Source organism: Sinohyriopsis cumingii, chromosome 1, assembly GCF_028554795.1.
Source record: "Sinohyriopsis cumingii isolate HCF-2022 chromosome 1, ASM2855479v2, whole genome shotgun sequence".
Classification (NCBI taxonomy): Eukaryota; Metazoa; Mollusca; class Bivalvia; order Unionida; family Unionidae; genus Sinohyriopsis; species Sinohyriopsis cumingii.
In genome coordinates this window covers 167,105,374-167,129,678 of record NC_142961.1, presented here as the reverse complement: position 1 = coordinate 167,129,678, position 24,305 = coordinate 167,105,374, and the positions used below count along the sequence as shown (strand labels likewise).

At 35.5% G+C, this 24,305-nt stretch overlaps 2 protein-coding genes across 3 annotated transcripts in view; one reads left to right on the top strand and one right to left on the bottom strand.

The window, feature by feature from the left end:
* The window catches only part of LOC149808331 (axin interactor, dorsalization-associated protein-like), a 49,809-nt gene extending 37,921 nt beyond the window's left edge, over positions 1-11,888 (bottom strand). For both annotated transcript variants that reach the window (XM_089975884.1, XM_089975885.1), the window contains exons 1-4: positions 11,687-11,888; positions 9,987-10,050; positions 7,505-7,558; positions 3,162-3,216 (exon numbers count right to left, since the gene is read on the bottom strand). In XM_089975884.1, coding sequence (XP_089832010.1) covers positions 3,162-3,216; positions 7,505-7,558; positions 9,987-10,050; positions 11,687-11,802 — 289 coding nt within the window. In that variant the 5' untranslated portion in view covers positions 11,803-11,888. The remainder of the gene's footprint in view (positions 1-3,161; positions 3,217-7,504; positions 7,559-9,986; positions 10,051-11,686) is intronic.
* Positions 11,889-12,110: 222 nt separating this feature from the next.
* The window catches only part of LOC149808330 (son of sevenless homolog 1-like), a 107,988-nt gene continuing 95,793 nt past the window's right edge, over positions 12,111-24,305 (top strand). The window contains exon 1 of the mRNA XM_089975882.1: positions 12,111-12,496. Within this exon, the coding sequence (XP_089832008.1) occupies positions 12,395-12,496 (102 nt within the window). The 5' untranslated portion in view covers positions 12,111-12,394. The remainder of the gene's footprint in view (positions 12,497-24,305) is intronic.

Below are 24,305 nucleotides of genomic sequence, written 5' to 3'. Positions count from 1 at the left end.
ATTTTCAAGCTTGCCACCATGGTAGCAATACTGGTCATAAGATCAGCACCATTTTCATTTATGACCAACTAAATGCAATAAGTAGTCTTTCAGTGAAAAACCTCATGTTGATTCAACCATTAATTCAGTTGCAGTAGCGATAAGAAGATTTTCAATCTGTGGCGACATCATAACTAGCATTTTATTAAAGTCAATATCTGTCTCACTGTGACAATATAAATTCTATAGGAATGTCACACAGCAATGCCAGTGAGATAAGCAAAGCTGCCATAGTTATACAATTACACACTTTTACAAGACCTTTGTAAGAAGCATAATGTTTGGTTAAAATTACATCACATGATGCATAAAACAGAAATTAGTTCATTACACTAGAAGAGTTCAAGTTATGTAATCATGCACCATTTATGTGTGTGTTGATAATATTTGTAAGGATAGTTAAAATATAGTGGTTATTTATTACTTGAAATATTATTATTATTATTACTATTATTGTAACAATTCGTAGTTAAATGAACTGAATTTCAAATTTACATGATTCATGATGAGGTGAAGCTTAACAAGTGGTCCAAGTGGGTTTGATATCATTTACCTGACTAATATAACAGGTGACCGTTTCACTAAGCAGATGTATGTTGTAGTGTAAAAATCCATCTTATAGAACTACCTCCCAAACTTGACGTCATGTTGATTTTACCTATTTTATTATATCCCAATAAAAATTCTTTCTAAAGATGAAGGCATAATTAATATGCACTATCAGTCTTCTTGCAAGTGGCTTTCATCACAGCTATCACTTTAGCCATCCATGCTTTAGAACCTACTGATACACAATGCAACAGTGCTGGTATGCTTGCTTGCTTCCCACTAACCTTTAATAAGTAATGTGTTCAATAAAGATCCCATCACCTAATTTAAGGCCTGGCACTCAAAGGACACATGTTCTTATGTCGTCTTGTTATGTAATTAAGATAATCCAGGATAATTACTCAGCCATTATTTTTGTTACCTGCTATGGCCCAAGTGCTGATGTATGACTTTTGATGCTGGTTTGTCTTGGTACTGACACAGTCACATGATCAGCTTGCGACAATGGAGTCTACTGAGAGTGTGATATAAAATATATTTATTTCAGTGTTTTCCACACATATTACTCTTTAAGTTAGGCAGATTTTTCCGTATTGCCTAATTTTAGTTTTGATCTACTTAGTTACCAATGAGGGGGTGGGGTGGGGTGGGGTGGGGTGGATGGCATACAGAAAACTATTGAGGATTTATACCCACTTCTTTCAAACTATGCCCAATATGACTTCAAGAATGTTAAATAGCCCAGGTAATAAAATGCAAGGCCAACTCATTAATCAGCATCAATCACAACCATTATTTAAACAATGCAAGACAGAAGCTATATTTTAAGTCAAAATCAGATTACCAAATGCTTTCAGACTGGCAAAAAAGCTCTAAAATCAGATGTCAGATAAAACTGATTGTTATGCATGGATTTTCATTACTGAATTTGTCTCAGAGCTTAATGATAAAAGTATATATTCTATGTTTGATCAAAACTGGATCAGAAAAAAGGCCTCCAGAATGGAAACAATGTTGGCCATCCAGGTGCAACATCACCTAATTAATATTGCTCATTATCAAACTCCTCCAAGATTTTAATGTTATAAACCCATATTCCATGTTTGATTCAAATTTGATCAAAAATAATGAATTCCAGGGTAGTAAAAATCAAATACTGACAGATGGATGGATAGATGTACAATACACAATGGATAATGAATGCAGGGCTTTACCATAAGCAACTTTGGCCTCATGTCCAGGTGAGATAAAAATCATTGATTCTACACTATATATAAATGGCCTTTAGGTGTGCTATGGCCATTTACACAGTGTGTAATTAAATTAAAAGCTTCAAGACATCATGAAATGATAAACAATATGAAGTTCTGTTCTTAAATGACAGTTACAATAAAATTAGTGTTCATTAGATTTGACATTTATGAAACATGTTAACTCAAAGCATAAACTGTACATCTCGTAAAACTTAATTTTTGCATAAAAAGACATGCCAACTCTCATGATTTTGCCATAAGTCTTATGAAAATTACCCTTAAAATATGGACTTATGGCATAGTAGCAAAAACTACAGAAAAATTATTGTTGCCGAAAAGTCTGGATAATTGGTTCATCCATGTTTTATTTGGATCCGGGTTTCATCTTAAAATTAGTAAAATTAGTCAGGGAACCAGATTAACTTTACAAAAGCACCCAGACACTTTAAACTGCACATATTCGTTCATGTGAAGCATCTGCATGATCAAATTGTTGATTATAGAATTTTTAAAAATGGTGTCCAGAAAGTGATGGATGTTTAAGGGGAAAATAAGCTTCTACAAAAGTGTTACTAATCAACACAGAAGAACAAAAATGAGTACCCAGATTTTTATGAATAAAAGCTGGAAAGGAAACAATTATGAAAATTGGACATCACGTGTCAATTTGAGTATGTCTCGTGGTGGGAGTTATGACTGCCGTCATCATGTGAAATGGAAAACAATTTCCAAGAAGTATGTCAAGTTGAGAGATAGCAACAAGCCACTGAGCTGCATAGGGTTTGGAACTAGAGTTTGTGCAACTGTACTAATGGTAAATAAAGTCCACATGTACTTTACAAACTTTTCAGTTGAACATACTGTTTATTGTCGATGTGACGAACTTTTAATTACATTTTCCAGCTTTACAATAGCAGTTATTGATATTTTGTTACACATTACTGAACACTGGTCAATCTTACGAAGAAAAAAAATCAACTGCCTTACTGAGACGGACTCTTCAGAGTTGGCAGGTCTGCATAAATGACATAAAATGTATACTATATATATTCATTTGTAAGTTGAGTCAAACTGCAAGCAACAATGATCTTTAATGGCTGCAGCTAAATGTACTTGCAGCTCAGGGTCTATGCTTTCTGTTCTATTGATTACTCCTAACAAACTGCACATACCCAGATCTGATGATGAATTATGCAATGGCAGATCTTGTTCAGTGCAGTTTGCAGTTGGAGTAGTCTTATAACCGAGTATATAAGGAATATTTTTATCTTATGACCACTAAATAACATTCTCTAAACATGACATGTACATCATACTTACTGGATTCTATTTTCTTCAGATCATCAAGAGATATGCCCTCTATTGCACCCTGATGCTGAAGTATGATGAGTCAGCATTATTGCATTACAAATTACATTTCTGTATAATGACATATTTGCATCATAAAACATCAAATGCTTATAAAATTGTTTCAAATAGCATAAAATCCTTTAATAGTTGTTACTATTAAACTAATGCATTACATTCCTTTTCTAGGATTCCTGGTCCCCAGTCCAACTATTTATTCCCTTCTCCAGGTAGTATTGGAAGGCTAGAACTGAAAGAGTGAAGTCCCAGTCTGACTCCTTAGTAACAACCAATATTCAGAATACCTTCCACTTTTGACTGGGATCTAGAGTACAGGACATCAGAGGATGGTGTAAGTAGGGGATCTTTTAATAGTAGCATTACATAATTAAAATTAGTTTTACTCCCTGCTCCCCCCCCTCCTCCAATAAACGTCATTTACCAACTGGTGCAGAAACCATTCCATTAGGACCACATGGAAACCTCTGACAGGCTGTCCACCAGGATATTCATCTTGCCAAGAATATGGTGGATTCAGAAAGCAATCTAATGAGAAGGAGCAAGTGTACACCCATGATGCCCAAGGTAAACTACTACTGATGTGTTGTCTAAGGCAACCATAATGCATTGATGCCTGATAAGGTTGACAAAACTCTGTAATGCTAGGAACACTGCCAACATTTCCAAGTTGTCTATGTTAAGAGTAGATTGCTCCTAAGATCAAATCTCTGAAGAATTGCCCCCTCTGGCACCCCAACCTGAATCTAATGTGTCTGTGTAGAGAAAGGTGTCAGGTTCTGGTGTGTGAATTGGAACTATAGTCAGAAACATTTTCTGAATTGGTGACAAAAAAGGGGCAGTGAAAGTCAGCTCTGAGTGGGATTCAAGCTGATAGTGGGTTCTTGTGTGTTGTCCAGTTTACCCGAAGCAGGAACTGGAATGGACACAAGTAAAGTCTCCATAATAAACAAAGCTTGCAGTTAAGTTCCAAGTTGCCAGGAAAGGGATGTAAAGTCATGCTGATGACAGGGCCTTGGCCAGAGAAGCCATCAAGAGGGACAAGATTTGATTTGTTATTTCCAAAGGAACATGAAAACCTACTCTAAGTTGGTGAGGAAATTCATCTCCATTTATATGAAGCCCTGAGAAGGGACACAATCTAACTTCTCAGGTTGGGGATCAGACCAAGAGGAGTCACCAGTGACCAACAGTGGGTCAGTTCCTTCAAATAAGAGTCTCTGAGGATGCTGTGTAGGATTGGCATCCCTTAAGATCTCATGCAGCTGCTACGACCCACATCACCCAGGTAAAGGCTCTGGGGTGGAGGCAAGGATGAACAGAAGAGCTAGAACCTAAAATAACCAGAAGCATTTTCTGTAGAATGAAGATGGGAATGTGAACATACACATTCTGAAAATTGATGGAGTCTGCCCAGTCACAGGGTTTAATGGTGTTTGTGACCTAGAATGAGGTCTTCATTTGAAGAGGTATTCCCAAAGAAATCTGTTTAAGGTGGAACTATAGATAATGAGCCAAAACTTTCAACCTTACTTTGACACCAGCGAAATCAGGAAGAGAAACCCAGTATCTAGTTGTTTTCCACCCTCTCAACTGTGCATTTTCACTGAAGGGTGTGTACCTTTTCCCATAATTAAGCCAGTTTGGACTGGTGAAAGAAGATGGGGCCCATGACAGGGGAGGATATTCCTGGAAACAATAATGGTAGCCATTTTTTAATGTGGAATGGCCCGTACATAGGTCCATGATGCCCAATGAAACCCCTGAATAAAGGGTTGTATGAGTACTTACTAGATCCTGGGAAGAGAAAGACATGGCAGGAGAGGATGAAACTCACTTGGGCCAACCACTTCCCTAATTGGGAAAGGGGGAGGAGTCCAAAGACTTTCTCCACTGGCCTCTTTGATTGCCTCACTTACCAAATAACAGGCTGGAGAACTTTAAACTGAAGCTACTTTTGAGACTGTTGAGGCTGTGCATGCTTAAAGTGCTTGTGACAAGGTGTCAAAAGCTGATCATGGTGGGGGCACTTCTTGTAAATTTGCTGGTCCCTCAAATCATGTGATGCTATGGATATGAGGAGACCTCTGAAGTGTATCTTTGCCTCAATAGGTACAAACCTTAAAAGGTTCTTGCTGTAGTCTACCAAGATCATAGCTGCCTCTAAGGTAGCATTCCTTTATTGTTGAGGAAGCTCTACCAACTCCACTGGCATGGAGAGTGCATGAGGCCACCACAAAGAAATTGGCAAGTGAGGCAATTTTCACTAGAGTATGAGTCTAAAGCTCTATGGTTTTTTATGGGAGATGAGCCCAGGCCCCAGCTGATATCCTCAAGTGTAATGCATCTGAGTCCATGTAAGGGTTCAGGGTCACAGACAAAGAATAAACTTGATAGCTGAAGGAAAAGCCAGTGACTGAAGCATAGACAGGGGTACAGACTACCCATCGCAAATGGGATTACTGATTCCTTCTAGACCATCTAGGAGGTGAGTGGTGGCTTCTACCTTTTTCTTAGACAAGGCCAAAGGTGACAGAGCAAGTCCATGGATTGTCATGTCTGTTCTACTTTGAAACCGAGGCAAAAATATCAAGGACAGAATGCTGGCAAGATAAGGCTCACTTCCTGGAAAGGGGGTTCCCACATCATGTAGGGATCAAACAAGAATATGCAGAAGAGAGAATGCTGATCCAATCCCCCTCTCTAGTTGGGCAAGCACAACATGACTCCCCATCCTTGCAGGGATTAAGCAACAATATAAAAATGAGGCGGAGCTGCATCTACCCAATCTGCCTGGTGACAGGTGCTTGAAACCTGGTGACTGTCAGATGGCCAGTGCCTTGTGAGTAGTGTCCAGTGAGTGGTCACTGGACAAAGACTGGCATGGCAATGAACTCTTAGGTGTCTTTTCTTCCTTGGAAGCAGCAAAGGAATCAATCCCTCACCTGTACTAATGGCATTGAAATGAGCATAAAGGATCCTTGACTTTTAGGTAGTCTCCAAATCATGGAAATAATGCCACTTTCCTGCCCCAATGCAACCATTGTCTTTTCCTTACATGCAAAGATAGTCAGACTGCTCCTGGGAATGTAGAGGGTTGTCCAGTGATGTGGAGGAGGAAGAGAGGTCCTCTTTTGTGGAGTGACTTTTTCCAAAGACCTACACTTGATCAATCCACTGACAACAAACTGGGTCATCTCTATGAGCATGCACAGATGGGAAGGCAGGTTTCGCAGGATCTTCCTTGCTTGCACTTGCCTATACATTGCAATGTAATAAGTTCTGAATCAGGAAACAAAAATTCAGCAAATAAATATCCAGAACCATAAAAAGGAAGACAACAGTGATACAGTACACATGTGCCATACATGAGACCAAGAAGAAGAAAAAAAAAGGAAAAATATAGCTAAAGAGTCAGACTGGGGTCACGTTTTTTTCCTTCAATTTTATTCCTCCAATACTAACTAGAGGATGGAATAATTAGCTTAGACCGAGAATCAGAAGTTCCACAACCCGAACTTCTTTTTGCAAAACCACAAAAATATACCTTCAAAAATATATGAATGTCGATATAAATTATTTTGAATACTGTTATGGTAAATATAAGTGATGTTTATCTGTTTGGTGAATTTGTTGAAAAGCTACTACCGGTAATTTTATTATGCACTGGTTAATTTAATAAGAAGGAATGATGCCTACATCTTCTGTAAACTGGGGGGGAGGTTGTTGTTGTTGTAGGGTTTAACGCCATTTTTCAGCACAAGATAGGCTATACACGGCGGCCAGTATAATTGGTGGAGGAAGAACCCTGGAAAACCCCAGGAAGAACCACCGACCCACGAGAAGTTACTGGCAGGCTTTCTCACGTACCCACGTTAGCCGAGACTGAGACTCGAACTCACGCAGACAGAGGTGAGATGGCAGTGATCCGTAACGGTGAGCGCTTTAGACCACTCAGCCACTCGGGGGCCGGGGGGGGGGGGGGGGGGGGGGGGGGGGAATTGCGAAACTCATTATGAACATGTCAAATGATACTTTTCTACTAAGAAATTCTGTGAAACGACTTTTAATTCCTATGATACAAATGATATGTCAAACAAACAGAATAATTAATGTAGACAAAAGTTAGATAACATTTGTTTGATGCTTCTACTAACTGTAGTTAAGAGATTATTTTTGCACACCAACTACGATTCAATTTTGTCACTTTGATGGTTTCAGATTTATCTCCATGTCATTTCAAACTAATTAGAATGGTTAGATAGCATGTATATTTATGGAAATTGACAATACCTTACCAGAAGGGCTTTGCATCGCAGGTCAAGACATATTGCTATCTTGCTAAGAACACGCTGCAAAGAAAGAGAAAGCATAAAATGAACTTTGTCACAAAAACTGAAAGTGAAAATAAAGAGGAGTTAAAATTCTTGATGTCCATATATACTTAAGTAAGCTGTGTCCTGCTGCAAACAACAAAGACCTGATTTGCCCTTGCATAATACACCATCAGCTTAGGGTCTGTGTTGTCTGCTCACTGATTAGGCCAAGAAAAAAGTCTGATGGAACATCAATCAACAACAGATCTACCCAAGTATATATTGTAATTCAAGCAATTATAGAAAAAGAAAATGCGTAATTGTTTTCAACTCTAGCACTTATTATAAATAAATCTTTCACTAAACATCACAAAAGTCCTTTCTCAAATTGAGATTTTTGAATGTCTTTCTTACTGCTTGGTTGTTACAATGATTTTTTTCACCAAACCTTCATCAGGCATGAGGGGTTCAACAGACCCACACTTGGCAGGCACAGAATAATTCTGACCTGCCAAAAAAAATTGGAGTCATGTAAGTGCACAGACAAAATCTTCAGAGAATTTGCAAGCAGTGAAAAAAGTACTGGAAAATGAAAAAAAGAAAATTTCCAAAGTTGATATTACAGCCAATGGTATGATCTCAAAGTAATAACAACCATATGCAGTGTTGCCTTATTTGGAGACTGGTATAATAATAATTAGTGGTCTGAGTCCTTAATCATGGGTTAATTACCACGCCTAAAATCACACTCACTTATAGAAAGGATCACACTACCATATAAAAATTAACAGAGGATAGTTTTTCTTCAATCTAGATAACTGCACAACCTTTCTCTTTCTGTGAAAAACTGCATAAGAAGTGTACAACCAAAGCTATACAGTGCGACCCAAATATAAAGCACTCCACGATAACACGAATTTGGTTATAACACAGTTGTGCGTGGCTCCTGAACTTTCAAATATTCATTCGCACATGAATTTTTTTCTTTTTCTTCAAAGTATAAAAAATGCAAATAGTGTAAAAAAATGTATTAACATTTTGGGGAAGAGATTGTGTATGAATTCGAATATAATACAATCATGGCATGGTTCCTGAAATTTTAAATACATGTATGTGCATTTTTCTTGTACCTGGAAAAATATGTTTTTTAAAGTATGAGAAATAGTGTGTAAAATGTTTATTATAATTTGGGGGAAGAGTTCGCGAATGAATTCAAATATAATAAGATCATGACGTGGTTTCTGAAATTTAAGAATTTCACCAGGTTCTTTAAGTTTTATGCCAAAATAAACAGTATCGGAAATGTTACTTATTACTGATCCGTGAGTAAAGCCAGTAAGTTGTCTTTGTGATTGTCTTCATTTAATTCTGTATACAATTGTTGCTCAAACAATAGCTGACATGTGTTTTGCAGTGGTTGATAAAAGATTCTCAGAATTTAATAAACATCAAAAAATGAAAGCCACCAACATGTTTGCTGGACTTGGCGGTGTTATTAGATGCAATCAGTTGACCAGTAAATAATGTCCTCTTTATTAGCTGAAAATTGAAAGGGTATGAAACTGAACATGCATTCAGCTCAAAAATCTTTAAAAAAGCATTTTTCACATGTTTCTTTTGATATTCACAAAATCTGAAGCAAAGGTTATATGCATGCTGAAAGCATGTGTTGTTTGTTAATTATTCTTGCTGTAGTCATTCAAATGAATATGCGTTTAGTGTTAATTATTGGGAATTTACAATGGATAAAGCTACATGGAAACGAATATGAGAATATTTTAGCAGTATGACACAGACACCATTCATAGATCCTGGAATGTAATGAATTGTACATGTGCTTCGTCTTTTTTTAACCTAATTCTGCTGCTAATTTTTCCCCACTGAATTCAGACACATAATGATCTGTGACAAAATTACTGAATAGTTTAAATACGTGTGCAATTTTTGCAATGTAATTACATATAATATGGATTAACCACATGCCACAATGGTACAATATCAGACAGTAAATAAAAGGTATTAATACTCTGTTCATGCTATATATTAGACGTTGAAATCAGATACAATCTGTGATAAAATATTGAATATTTTAAATCTTTGTGCAATTTTTCAATGGAAATACATGCATTATGGATGAAATGCACGCCACGATGGCACGATAGTAAATGGTGTTGATACTCTATTCATGATATACATTAGACATGAATAAACGTATGTGTGCCAATGCATTGTTCTCTGAAAAGTAAAATAATGTAAAACCGCACATTAATGCGATCCCGCTATTAATGTGTTCCAATTTTTGGGATCACAATTATCGCATTATAGCAGGGTTCCACTGTACATGGGCACACCTGTACAACTCATGTTACATGTACACTGGTGTCAAACAAATTCTTTCCATAATAATAGTCTTTACCTGATGGCTTAAAAGAATATAAATCTAGTTCATCCTTCAGAACCTTACCTTCTGTTCATCTGTAAACAAAGGGGAATCACTAGTTGAATATTTCTGAATCTGTTTTGATAATCTGAAAAAATTAAGAAATAAAAATAACATAAGGAATGTTTGACACTAGATTTTTGTTCTCACAAACACTCACAGCAAATTAGGGCACATATTATGAAAATAATCTATTAGCACCATCTTTTTACAAAACAAATCAGGACTGGGACAAATTCACTTGTTCAATGCCCAGGATAAAATTACATTTGGCATGGGCAAGCTCAAAATTTGCAAGGTGCTTGCATGCAGTCAAGTCCAAAGCCATAAAAGTGAGAAGTAGCCTATCAGAAAAATATGTTTATCAATTTGTGTTAGGGAGAGTTAACATTACCATTAGTAATGAAATATCTCGAATGACAGGTGTTACTTTCAGAAATTTGAAAGATGTGATTTGATTGGTGAACCAAAATGTCAACAGAACATGACCTCTTGTTGGTGTCCATCAGATCTCCATGTAGCAAATGAGATCTGATTTTATAAAGATTGAGAAGACCTGACAGTATGGATGTCAGTACATATATACATTGATTAAAACTAACTAGCATACAGGGGGAATGGAAATTCCCTTTGTAAACCCCAAAATACTACCCATTCCATATTGTTATGGTATAATTTACTTTGACATTTATTCAAATGTTTTGGAAAATGAAAAGTAAAACATAAATTTGGAATATGCATATAAAATTATCACTACAGCTTTTGTAATCCATTTTAAAATTTTGTGTGTTATGTGTGAGTAAAATTTATATTTATATACTCTCAGTACCTTGAAAACTGCACTGCTACCCATTTTTAATCACTACTTTATATCATTTATACATTTTCATACTTAAAATTAAATAGCAAGGCTGGTCAAGACCTTTTCACTGACATCTTTGTCAATATCCATCATAAAATTATAAAATATGTATTAGAATGGAAGGGACAAATTGGTATTTCTTCTGCTATTGATATTAATAGAATGTTAACTCTTACTAATAACTTAAAATAGGATAAACTGCTTTTCAGAAAGAACACTATTACAGCTAACTTATAACTTTATACCTAACACAGATAGGTTTCTAGTTGGAAGGGAAATTCACACTTAATGTGCCTTTGAACTTACTGCTTCACTGATGATTAAGAACCTCATCTACACATCAAAAGAGAATCAGTAATATCAAGCAGCTTTTATTACCTGTGTTACATATAGTTCCTGATTTCAATTAAAATACATGATTCTTCAGTGAACTGCAGTTTTCCGATACCATTTACAAAAAGAAAGTTTTTGACATCATTAACAGAGTTGTCTATATGCCTGATTCAGAAAAGTGCCAATACATAAATTCTCTTATACTGCCAAAAATATATATGTTTGTTCATTATATTGATTATTAAACCTGTAATATTTTTTTAATGCAAGACAAGGTGAGAATGCAGTTTAATATTATTTTAAATGACCTGCAGAACCAGTTATTAAATAGTGAGAAAAATTATTCTTTCTCTCATTTATTATGGAAATTGTAGCAAATGAACGTGTTCTCTAAAATATTAGCATTCACTCCAGACAATTCAATAAACATAAGCAATTGAAGATTGGTTTAATTTAATTAAATCTGTATCTGCTGTATTCTACAAAACGTTGGATAACTGGCTCCATTAGGTGAGCGGGTGTTAGCAACCTTTGATAGCCATCGATTGCCTCAACTGGTTGACCCCAAAGGTCAAAGTCAGTCCCTCTTTTAAACGCAGCATGCCAAGATTCAATAGCTTTCTCTTCGTCTTCCAAGTCGTTCATCTCCCCACCATTATTGCATTTAGAAAAGAAATGGGACTACGATGTTTGTTTTTATTAGAGCTTTCCACTTCCTGATGCCGACAGGTGCTCCCGTCAACCATTCTATTGTCATAACAAAACATTGTTTCTTACATAATTACAAGCATACCATCATTTGTATTATTAGCATAAGACAATAACTGTATAATATTATACATCAATTTGGAATTTAAAATATGGGTTTTCGAAATCTACATGCTTTACGACAATTATCCCTTTTCCCATTTTCAATCACTACGCGTGCGCAATGTAGTATAGTAATTGATTTCCTGTCGGGATTATGCGGAAGCAATACTGTGTAGTAAACAGTATTTATGTCGATAAACGACGTAGATTACCCACTATGACAGCACTGATGCTGTAACATGGACCTTCAGAATGTCAGCTAAGACACTTATCCATTGTTAGGTAGAATGGGGAAAGAACTGGAAAGGGAAAAGTTGAAGGTCATTGTGTTGAGGAGCCAGTCGAGTAGAGCACCATGATTGGCTTTTCTTTTAAGATTTGTGATATAAAAACTTAAACTCTCCTCCTACATTAACTCTCGATAGGAATGTTTCCTACAAGCTCAAGCTCAGATAGCTTCTCATACGACTTCTTTTCAGAGGAGAACTTGCCAAAATGGAAAGGGATCTTCTTGCAAACACTAAATGTGGTAAGTGGGCATTGACAGCTAGCAGTCAGCTGATAACTTCATCAGTCCACTGTTCACGCCTTGGTTCAAAATGATGTGATAGGGACACGATGCACACCTTGGGTCTTTTGTGAATTGAACAATGTGGTTATGGGTAATTAGCCAAATGATTTTGCTTTGATTATATAAATGCCATTTGACAGATAAGGGATGACAAATTGAAGATGTTTAAAATACAAGTAGAGACTACTACAACTACTACCATCAGTACTTTTTCTTGTCATCGTCCAATATCCTAGTTTACAGCTTTCATTAAGTTACCTGTTATAGCTGTTTCTGCACCCATGGATAAAGGGTAAAACCTTATTTGTAGACTTGATATGGGTAGTACCAGTCATGTTGTATCAGGGGTCAAAGTACCAGGTGAAGTGGGTGTCTTAAACACCTACAAAATGTAAGCTTTACCTTCTTCTGTTAGGAAAGTGAAAATGACTTCACCCTGACATCATTTAAACATGCATTGGGTGACAGTCGTTTGTGACTTTTTTAGAGACTCCTGCCACCATACAGGTAGTTCTGTCAGTGTTTGTGTGTGTTGTAGCCCATTGTGAAATGTATTGCATGCTGACAAATTATTGCACATTCACTGGCATGTGTTTAAATAGCTGACCAAAAGCCTTTTCCTGAAAAAGTTATCACTGCCAGATTTGCACAAGTTACCATTTGATGATGAAAAAATACCAACTTGTGCTTCAAAACTGTAACATTAATATGTCAATAGCAGTTTGTCCTTAAAGAATAGAATCTGAGAACAGCACTTCCTAATTTGAACCAAAAAGAATCCAAGAGTTTAACTGCCATATTTGCATTATTTCCTTATAAAGGAAGTTTTGAAACCATAAGTGAAAAGGTCATGGGGTAATAATGGTGGACAGTAGGAAGTACCTATTCATTAGATTGTCATTTTTGTATAACTCATTGTACAGAGTAAGGAAAATATACAGTTCATAGAAGGCAGTGGCTAAATATTATGTGATAGAAGATTTAGCCTAAAAATATAATTAGTGTGACCCTACTATAACATGATTGTTAGGGTCCAGAAACAGAGATCATGCTATGTACTGGATCATGTTATAACCAGCCAGGTCAATTAGCTGAAGACAATGATGCTTTACCCTCCCTCCCCAAAAATTAGGGGTTATAAGTTGATTCAGTACTGTGGACTCGTTGACACAGTTATTAGCTTGTTCCTTAATAAACAAGAATTCTTTAAAATAATTATTGCATATTTAATAATGATTTGTAGGTTTACAAAATCAACAACATAAACATGAATAGTTGAGTACTTGTTCTCACCATTCGAATCTCTTTTTTTATCCATAATAGTAATTCCATCAAATGTGTGCATAAAGAAAAATAATTCTATTTTTAAAAAAACATTTTCAGTAAAATTCATAATTCAGATGTTGAGCGTTTCTAAAACGAAACCTGTATTTAGGCTTGATTTAGGCTTGAAAAACACATGTACTTGGTTGAAGTTCACACAGAAGATCAAAGGTTTTGACTTCATAATGCAACAGGTGTGTAAACTACCAGAACCAAGCTTGTCAGTATACCATTTGACCATGTGAATTCTGATCTGTAAAACATGTTGAGCCAATCTCTAAACAACAAAGAAAAAAATAAACAAACCCAATATTCACTGGAAAATTTGTTTTATAAGCAAAAAGCAGGGAGTATAATAATTATATTAGCCAATCTCTCCACCCCTATACCTTTAATGGTTTTGTTCCGGTCAGTGTTTACACTGGAAGCACAGTATCTTGTGTATGTGTGAATGATTTGAAGCTAGAAAATAAAAAGGATACAGATTAAAGGGGGGAGAGGGTTTACAGGTTTGTGACATTGACCAAAACTGCTGAAATTCGGTACATAAACATGTTTCAGTGGGTATGTATGAGGTTGATTGTGAAGACATCAGCAATCTATTGTATTTCCATAATATGATAGGTCAATTTATTGACATAAATTTGGGTAAGAAGCATTTGTAGACCACCACATTGTTTGCTTGACATAGGAAAACTATCATCAAAGCTAAGTGCATTTGTTTAACTCCAGACTTAACCCTGCCTGGGGCTTCAGACTTGAACAGAAAAATATTTATTTACTGTATCCCGTTATCTGTTGTAAATACCCACTAATTAACACTGACATCTATTTGTCTGAAAAACTAAAGCAACAATAATTGTTAAGGAACAATGGGGTAATTTTTATTAGAAATGCAGAATAGTATTCAATGGTTAACTGACTGAACCACAGTTGAGTACACTACGAATGCCATGTGCATGTGCTGATGGCTTTCATGTTTATTTTTTTATATATATATATAAATCATTGTCCCATAATTTGAATAACCCTTAGTTGTGAGATTAACTTTGATGATAGCAATCACAGAAATTTTTTTATTTATAAATTTGGATGAGACTCTTTTTTCTAAAATTTCAATGATTCTTTTTACACAGAATGCATTGAAGATACATGGAGAAGACTTGCTGGCATTATTGTTCGTAGTTCTGTAATAATAAGATTAACACTAATCAGCTGTTTATTCAGCTGACTTTCTTTCAAAACTAAGCTATAAATATTTTGGTACAAAGCTGTGTACTTCTTAAAGTAATTGGTGAAATTATTGTAAAATCTTGTGAGCCACATTATGATCATATTATATCCAATATATGTTCTCTTCCTCAAAATGATAATTAACTTTCTACATATTAATTTTCATGCTTTGAAAAAAATATTTTTTTTCCACAAACAAACAAATTTACAAATTTTCAGGAGCCATGCCATGAGCATGTTTTATTCAAATTCAAACACAATCTCTTCCCCAGAATAATAGTATATAATATTTCTCGTATTTTGAATAAATATTTTTGGTATACAGAAGATATATAAAACTTCTGGAGCCATTCCAGAGTCTTGTTATATCTAAATTCATGCTATAACTGAGCATGTTATGTCAGGGTGACACTGTATGTAGGCAAGAAACATATAGGACAATGTTTTGTTGTGGGATTTAGGAAGTGCTGTAAGGTCAAGGTTGTTTTCTGACATCACCCATTTTTGGGAAAATACAGCAAAGGTAGTCAAGCAAATACTACTCAACCAATGCACGATATTTCTACAAGTACATAAGCAAGTAATACAACCATCAATTTGCAATCATAACAATGGATTGTTGCAACAAAACTTGAAAGTGAGTGGCTGTATTAAGAAAATCACTCATTCTAAAAATGGATGCACTCACATGTCATGCATTTGTTCTTGGCTGTATTGATTTAGTTGGAAAGAAGGGCTTAGTTCATTCATACAGTGACTTTAATGCCTTGGTGTGTTGTCTGCGAATATTTAAAAAAATCACATTCAGAAAATTTACTATAAAAGGTAGTTGACAAGATTTCTAAACTGGTCTGAAATGACCCTGTAAACTGTACACGAGAGCAAAGTGCACAAGTGTCTTCACACTGTTCATCATAATTTTCTTGTTGCCAATAAAACATTACCATCCATATTGTATACAAAAAAATATTTAATTTTCATGCTAAATTATACATGCACAGTGTTCATTCCAGAAGATGAAAAAGGTGGCACAATGGCCCTTCAAATCAAGAGTATGGTACTTGAGAAAGAGTCACAAATACAATACAGACATCACATTTTTGGGAAAATCCACATTTCCATGGTGAAAATGATTCAGGCCATAATTTTGCTGGTTATGGACCAGATATAGTGGTCATCCTAGATGTCCTTGCCATGGCTCATAGTAGATTGATTAAGTTTGATTGCTGTTAGTTGGGAAGTCTTAGCAATATAATTATGTAATAGTGGATGTCCACTAAATTACTTGGAATTCACCTGTCAGCTAGTCATTACAGTATGTTCTCTTTAAGTTGTATAAAATGCCAGTTTGATATTCAAAGACTCGTCCACTAATACATTGACATGTGTATTAGCAGAGATGAAAAATACACTTCTGAGTGGAGAATCCAATGAGAATACCTAACTGTTTAGAAAAATATAATTTTTTTTAAATGAGATGGTGATTTTGATGTGGCTGAAAAATAGAGATTCCATGTGTAAACAAACAAAAAGAAGAAGAACTCACAAGCAAGTGTTAACAGTTTCATGAAAGAAAGAAAGACGTTGAAGCAATATATAACATGATTACATGAATTTTTTATTTAGTAATTGAAATAAAGAATATGAAAAATGCTGTGATTTTTTGTTGTCATTGCCCCAGTCACTTTTAAACTGTTTGGTTGATATGTTCCCACACATTCATATCCGTTGTTTTCACATGACGTCACAAAACATGTACTTCCATGTCTGCCATTTTGAGCACCTAGCCCCTCAAACCGGCACCTAATAACATTGTTCTTCCGCATAATTACGAAGGCACGTCTCATTTTTTGCATAAGAATATAATAATACATCACATTCTGTTTTGCATGTCAACCACACGAGACTGAATGCATGACTTTTCTACTTGTTTTCTTCAAGTAAAAAGTTTAAATTTCAACAATCTTAGTTATTCTTTCATAAGCAAATAGATCGATCGATAAACAAAGCAAAAACTAATGGATAAAGAAACAAGTAGAAACATTTAATGATTTTCAGTTTTCATGGGCTGAAATCATTCATTTGGTTATTGTTCAAGTTAAAAAGCTAATTGTTAATATATAATTTCATATTTCTAAAAGCATTTCAGGAATACTTTGTTTTGACATTAAACACAAAGTCATGTTCCATTTTGCACGTGTTTGTTTGAATACACTGAAGATGAAACGTCTTTTTGAACGGTTATCGCTTTCATTCAGTATCATCCTACGTCCATCATCTCCACATCAAATACAATATTTGACCATACTAATTAAACTGGTTTGTCAACTGTCTTTTGGCACAAACACCTGTTGTTGTGAAAAGTATTTGTACATAAAAGTTATGGCATAAAACACATGCTATGAAATTTTAATTCATAACTGATATTTTATCCCGAAAATCATTGTCCGGAAATACTCTTTCAAGATGACAATCTTAGGGATATGATACGACACACTTTTTAAAAATGTAAATATTGTCTGTTTGTAGAAAAAGAATGCATTTCTGTTTGATAGCAATATACATGATTACGGTTCAGATTCACTATTCTGTCTTTCGATAAAAGCAAGGTAACTTCCAGCCTTATTTTTATTTTCGTTCTATAGGGCACTTAATTTTAAGTTTAATCTATGCATTGTTTCAATGACATAAATGTCCTTATCAACAGTTAAATCAGATTATTATCTGAATATACATGATGACTGATGTTGACAAAGGTTTGTTAGGGACTCAAAATGGCGGTGCAAGGTGCGCGTGCATTGCATTGTGCGTATTTGCATACTCAATCATGACGTCTGTGAAAACAACCCATAGAACATTCTTTCAATCCACATGATGCATGCTGCAGAATTGTTCCCAAACAGCAAACAAATATTGTTTAGGTACTGACGTCTTACATTCTGATCAGATTATCCTTTTTACGAAGTCAACTTGAATATTGGTAAAACATTTTGTTGCAAAAAAAACATGTACAAAATGCATATATATGGGTGGTGATGGTTAGAAATTAGGCCAACAACGTGAAATTACTAAAATTATGCCCATAATCACCCCAATAGATTTGAATCTTTGGAAACCAAAATTAAGTTTAAAATAACTTCAACAAGCTGTGGAACCTTCAGAATATACTTTTTAGACAATTCCAGCTGAAAACTGCACACACCCAGATCTAACGATCACATTACCGTATATTCTGGCAGTTCTGGGCCTGTACAGTTTGTTAGGAGTAATCAGTAGAACAAACAATATAGACCCTGATCTACAGGTGCATTATGATAAAGCAGATCAGTATGTTGTTTGCAATTATACTCAAAAGTATGTATATATCATAAGTAGAAATGAAAGCAATAGTTGTTGTTGTATGGTTTACACCATTTTCAGCACCTTTGTCTTTGTGGGTTCGAGTCTTAGGCTTGGTCAATGTGGGTATGTAAGAAAGCTTGCCAGTAGCTTCTCATGGGTTGGAGATTCTTTCTAGTGTTTTCCTGGTTTCTTCCTCTTTCATTTATACTGGCTGTCATGTATAGATTATCTTGTGCTGACAAATGGAAATAAACCCCATAACAACAACATACACATGAATACATTTGGAATGTCATTTTTTGCTGAATTGCTGCTGCGATAAAATAATTAGCATGGATTAGATAAATGTGGTGGTACAGATTACAAACCACATCACCTTGTGTTGATTTGTAGAAGTCAAGTGGGTGTTGTCCATTAAAAAAAATCTTCTTGTGTGTGTGTGTGTGTGTGTGTGTAAATAATGAATAATGCATTGGCAGATATGGGTATGTGCAGTTTGTTAGGAGTAATGAGTATTGCCTGGTATCAATAGTCCGTACCTTAGTATACAATTGCAAGACTAAACATTAAAAATTTTCAGTACATCAGTAATGTTTATTACCTCTGTTATAGACACCCCATTTTTCTGCAAATATCTCATTGCCATTCTTTACTTCTATAAAGGAGTGGCTGTCAATGCCATCAAATAGTTGGTAATTTGTTCCACTCATTTACCACCTCTGGCTACAGTATTATTTTTATATATCAAGCCCATTGAAAGATTCCTTAATTTCAGGGATAGCCCTCTGGCAAAATATTTCTTTGATTAAGGTGAAACAAACTGTCATGCTTGATTCTACTTATCCAGTTAGAATTTTGATGTTTATATAATGTCACTTATAAGATATCTTAATCAAAATCATGTTGGATTCAACTTTATTATTCTTGTACAGACATTTGCTTCAATCCGTATTAATTCAGTCTTTAATTACTCTTTACAAAACATATGAATGCACTATGATGACATCTGTTAGCAGTTTCATTTCCACAAGGTAACTTGTCCTGTCCACAATCTCAGATGTCATGTTTAGCATTAAGCAACATTCTTGTTAAGAGTACATTCAATTAATAACATTTCTTTTTAAAGAAATACTGTTTTAAGTTTGTAAGCCAATGCATAATCTTCATGTAGAGGCTTCAGAAACATCCCATGCAAATTTTCAGGAATATGTCCAGATACATTATAAATTTGTTCAATATGTACTTATATGATACAATATGAAACATAATCACAACAGATCCTAGGAATATTTTAATGAAACAGTCTATTCAGCAAAGACATGCTTTACAAACTGAGTCATGTTACAAAAGGATATTAAAGCTGTGCAACAAATGAAAAGGTTGCTAATTAAGTGTGGTGTAACATGCACATGAACCACTCCGGTGGCCTAGTGGTTAGAACGTCCGCCTCAGATGCGGGAGGTCATGGGTTCAATCCCCGGCCAAGTCATACCAAAAACTTTACAAAAATGGTACTTACAGCTGCCTGGCTTGGCGCTCAGCATTAAGAGGTTAGTGTTAGGACTGATAGGCCTTGTGTCAGGATAATGTGACTGGGTGGGACATCACGCTACATGTCTGCAGCATGATGCCCCAGTGCTAGACATCACTATCAACTGTCACACTGCAAACATCGTAGCGATATGACTGAAAAATTGTTAAAGCTATGTTAAAAATCCAGATCACACACACACACATATATGCACATGATGGTAGGTGTCATCTGTATGTTTAATGGGTAGATGGGGGGGGGACATTTGAGTTTCTAATTGTTATTATTAAATGACAGGGATTCACTTATTCTAAACCATGTACACTTTTAAGTTTTGGTAACTGTTGTATCTCTTCAGAAGATCCAGAAAGGACAAATAACAGTGAAAATACCTATTCAGATCAAAGAACAACTACTTTTGATAGGTTAACAGTGAGGGTGACATTATTGTTAAAATTATAAACAGAAGAAAATGGAAGAAAATCTATAAAAATCTACTTACCAGAAAAAGCTACAGCATCAGCTATTCTAGAAGTATACAAGTTGACAATGTTAATAACCTAAATTCATAAAATTTCCTGGTTCTTTTCTAAAACTTATTTTGTGACCTTTCTAACACCAGTTGTAAGTAACTTCAAACTGAGGCCGGCCTTCTTTTCCTCAGATAAGCTTTTATTAGTATTGCAGAGTGGGAGCAAACCACTTGTAAGAGCTTGATGAAAACAATTGTAAAGCAAACGTCTGGTATGGACTTAAGTGAACAAAGTCAGCAGTATTCTTGACAGAACAGCCTTCTAATTACAGAGAAACACTGGTCAGCCCTGGTTTGAAAATTCACTCAACTGCTGAAAATTGTCATTGGCCATTTTGAGTTAGGTGAGTGAATTTTCAAGATAACCTTTTTAGAGCTATTCCATTGACTTTACATAATTGGTGCCATCATCAGATGTGAATACTTACATGACCATGGCACTGAAACTTGCATTTTAACTGGTTGTGGGAATTTATTACATAGATGCCCAGTTAACTTATAACTGACTCATTTCAGAGCTGATGGATTGACTGAAGGGTTATCTAGCCCATTATATATACATTGTTATGAAAATGAAAAGTGAAATTAAAGAAACAGTAGACATTCCCTGATGCTAGCTGATATAAACTGTATTACATGTCACTTAAAACTTGGGAAACATACATTATATATTTACATATAAATTGAGTCCAACTGAACACAGCATAGATCCTGATCTGTTGTTTTTTCTACTGATTACTCCTCACAAGCTGTACAGGCTCAGATCTGCCGGAACATTATGCAGTGGCAGATCTGGGTCTGTTCACTTTGTCATCTGCTTTGTATCGCCATCCTCCAGTGGACAATATTATTGCAATAAAAGTCTTATCAACCACACTGGATTTATCAAGCACTCTGTGGACAATTACTGTATTGCAATAGAAGTTTTATCAAGCACTTTTTGTAACAATTATTGCAATAGAAGTCTAATAAAAATGTCTTAGGAAGCAGAATGTCTGTGGACAATTACATCATTGCAAAAGAAGTCTTATCAAGCAGTCTGTGGACAATTACATTATTGCAACAGAAGTCTTATCAGGCACTCTGGGGACAATTACGTTATTGCAGTAGAAGTTGTATCAAACTCTCAAGTAGTTGGCATGTAATCCCTCCATGATAGTATTTACTGATTGTTCTTTGTTTTTATTTCTATACAGATAAATCTGGTTTCTCAAAACAACATATGTTTTGACATAAAGCTGAAAAACTAGCTCTGAGACATGTTACATATATAGAGGGAAACTAACAGGCATTGACACATGTCACATATATAGAGAGAAACTAGCTGGCACTGGGACATGTCACGTATATAGATGGAAACCAGCTGGCACTGGGACATATCACATATATAGATGAAAACCAGCTGGCACTGAGACATGTTACCTATGTAGAGGGAAACTAGCTGGCACTGGACATGTCACATATATAGATGGAAACCAGCTGGCACTGGGACATGTCACATATGTAGAGGGAAACTAGCTGGCACTGCGACATGTCACATGTATTGAGGGAAACTAACAGGCACTGGGACATGTCATATATATAGAGGGCACAGGAACAGTGACATTATTACTGTATATCCTGCTCTCATACAACAGTCTGCTGTTGGCACTTACAGCAGTCATAATTTGTGCTACAGCATCTTAGCATATATATTATGTTATAAATATAGTGCAGTATTTTGTTTCTTGTTAATTAAAATGATCATGTGCTTATGCAGTTTGCACCTGTCGGCTATAGTGGAAATGTTAGTGGTAATAGTCACTTCACTATTCTGCAGAGAAAACCACTGAATGTAAAGAGTATGAAGGCATTATTCAAGATCTCCACCCAAGCTTCAGAGCTAGTCAGATCACAGTTCCATTAATTATGGGATTGAGAATGTTTAAATGTGGATTCTCAAGGCACTGGACCACGCCTTAGCGGTTTGCTATTTTAAATATATGAATCATAGTTTTTCCTCTGTATATTCAGATGCATACATGTAACCCTCATCATTTGTGTTGATCGAATATCATTATCTTAATCTGATATAGAACAAGTTACATGTTCATTATTTGTATCATGAAATTATCAAACAGTGAAAATGAACTTGCCTCAAAACTCGTGTCTTGAAAGGATGGAGCAGTCTGCTTTACTTTGAAAACGGAAGTCCCATCCTCTTTTCTGTGAACTTAGTATTGTCTGTTGGTAACCCTTATTTGATACATGAGAGACTAGAACTTCAAAAAGATGGATGTCCTGGAAGCCACGACTCCCACCATTGAGGGTGCCAGTGATCACGTGTGAATAGTAGTTGTGCTTTCAAGATACAGTTTCCTCAATTTATCTGAACCAGGATCTTGTATGGCCACTGGTTACTACACATGTATCTAGTAGCATATGAATATTATGTTTATTAACCCTGGTAAAACCATAGAAGACCAGACTGCCCCAGTTACTGTTGTCACCCATGTTATTCTGAATGTTGTTGTGTAAATATTGTATACTAAAGCCTTTTCCTCACAGATTAACAGCTGGATACTTCAGGAGAAGATACTAGTAAGTTAAAATATGTCATTATTTTGTTGCACTTACTGCTATGTGTTATGCAAAAAGATGGTGTTTCACTTGAAGAAGGAAGTCTGTAGAAACAAAAATAAGCTTTGTTACCTTCAGTCATGCCAGTTCCTTTTCCATCTTTACATATTTACATATGAAATACTGTATATTTATGTAATCATTACTTGTATTCTCCATTTCATTAAGGCAAAGGAATATAAAACAAAATGTAATATGCATGATTTGTCAAATAATTTGAAACAGTACATTGCTAAATGGCAGATTTAACTTTTCTTAATATAATATACTGTACGTACTCACTTGTAAGGTGAGTCTGACTGCAGACTGTTTAGACTTAGATCTGCTGTCATATAATGTGCTGGCAGATCTGGGTCTGTGCAGTTTGTTAGGAATAATCAATAGAACAAACATCATAGACCCTGATCTGCAGGCATATTATACCATGGCAGATCATAATCTTTGTTGTTTGCAGTTTGACTCTGCTTATAAGGGAGTACTGATGATATGCAGTTACTGGGCCACCATCAGTATCAGAAATATTTCATGATTTTGATACATTTTCTTTTTCAAACTGTCAAGATACATAGAACATGAATTAGTATTTTTATCATTTGGATTACCTACGTAAGATCATTATCTGTAGAACAGGTTGTTCATTTGTTGTTAAAATCTTGTAAATTGCTCGGGTCTGATTCAGTGAATACTTGCATGAAGCTAACATGGTAGATTGTGCACTTCTTTCATTTACATGTATTTGATGAAACTGCCATAAAGAACATCTGTATTAAATAATCAGATTTCTTAAGCAGTGTGTTTTTTAAGATCCTATCAACTGATGCTGCAGAAATGAACCTTTATTAATAAAAAATCTGTCTTGAAAGGCCACTTTTCAGATTTTTCAGAGGTTGCCATTTAAAACGAGATTGACAACAGATCCATCTGCCAGGTTCAGAATAGATTTGCTGTTTACATTAAGGGCCACTGTCCCTGTACAGAAACAGCATCGATGAACTATAATGGACCAAACTGAGAACAGAAACAGATATATATTTTTTTTATAATTAGGATTTGTTAAAGTATGCAGTAGTTTCATCCTTTAGTGATAATGCTTAGGGACTAGTGATGATGTTTTGAGTCTTGAGCTGGAATTTGGTAGGGCTGGGTGTGGTACTGGAACATGTAATGGTAGGTAGAGGTTGAGTTGT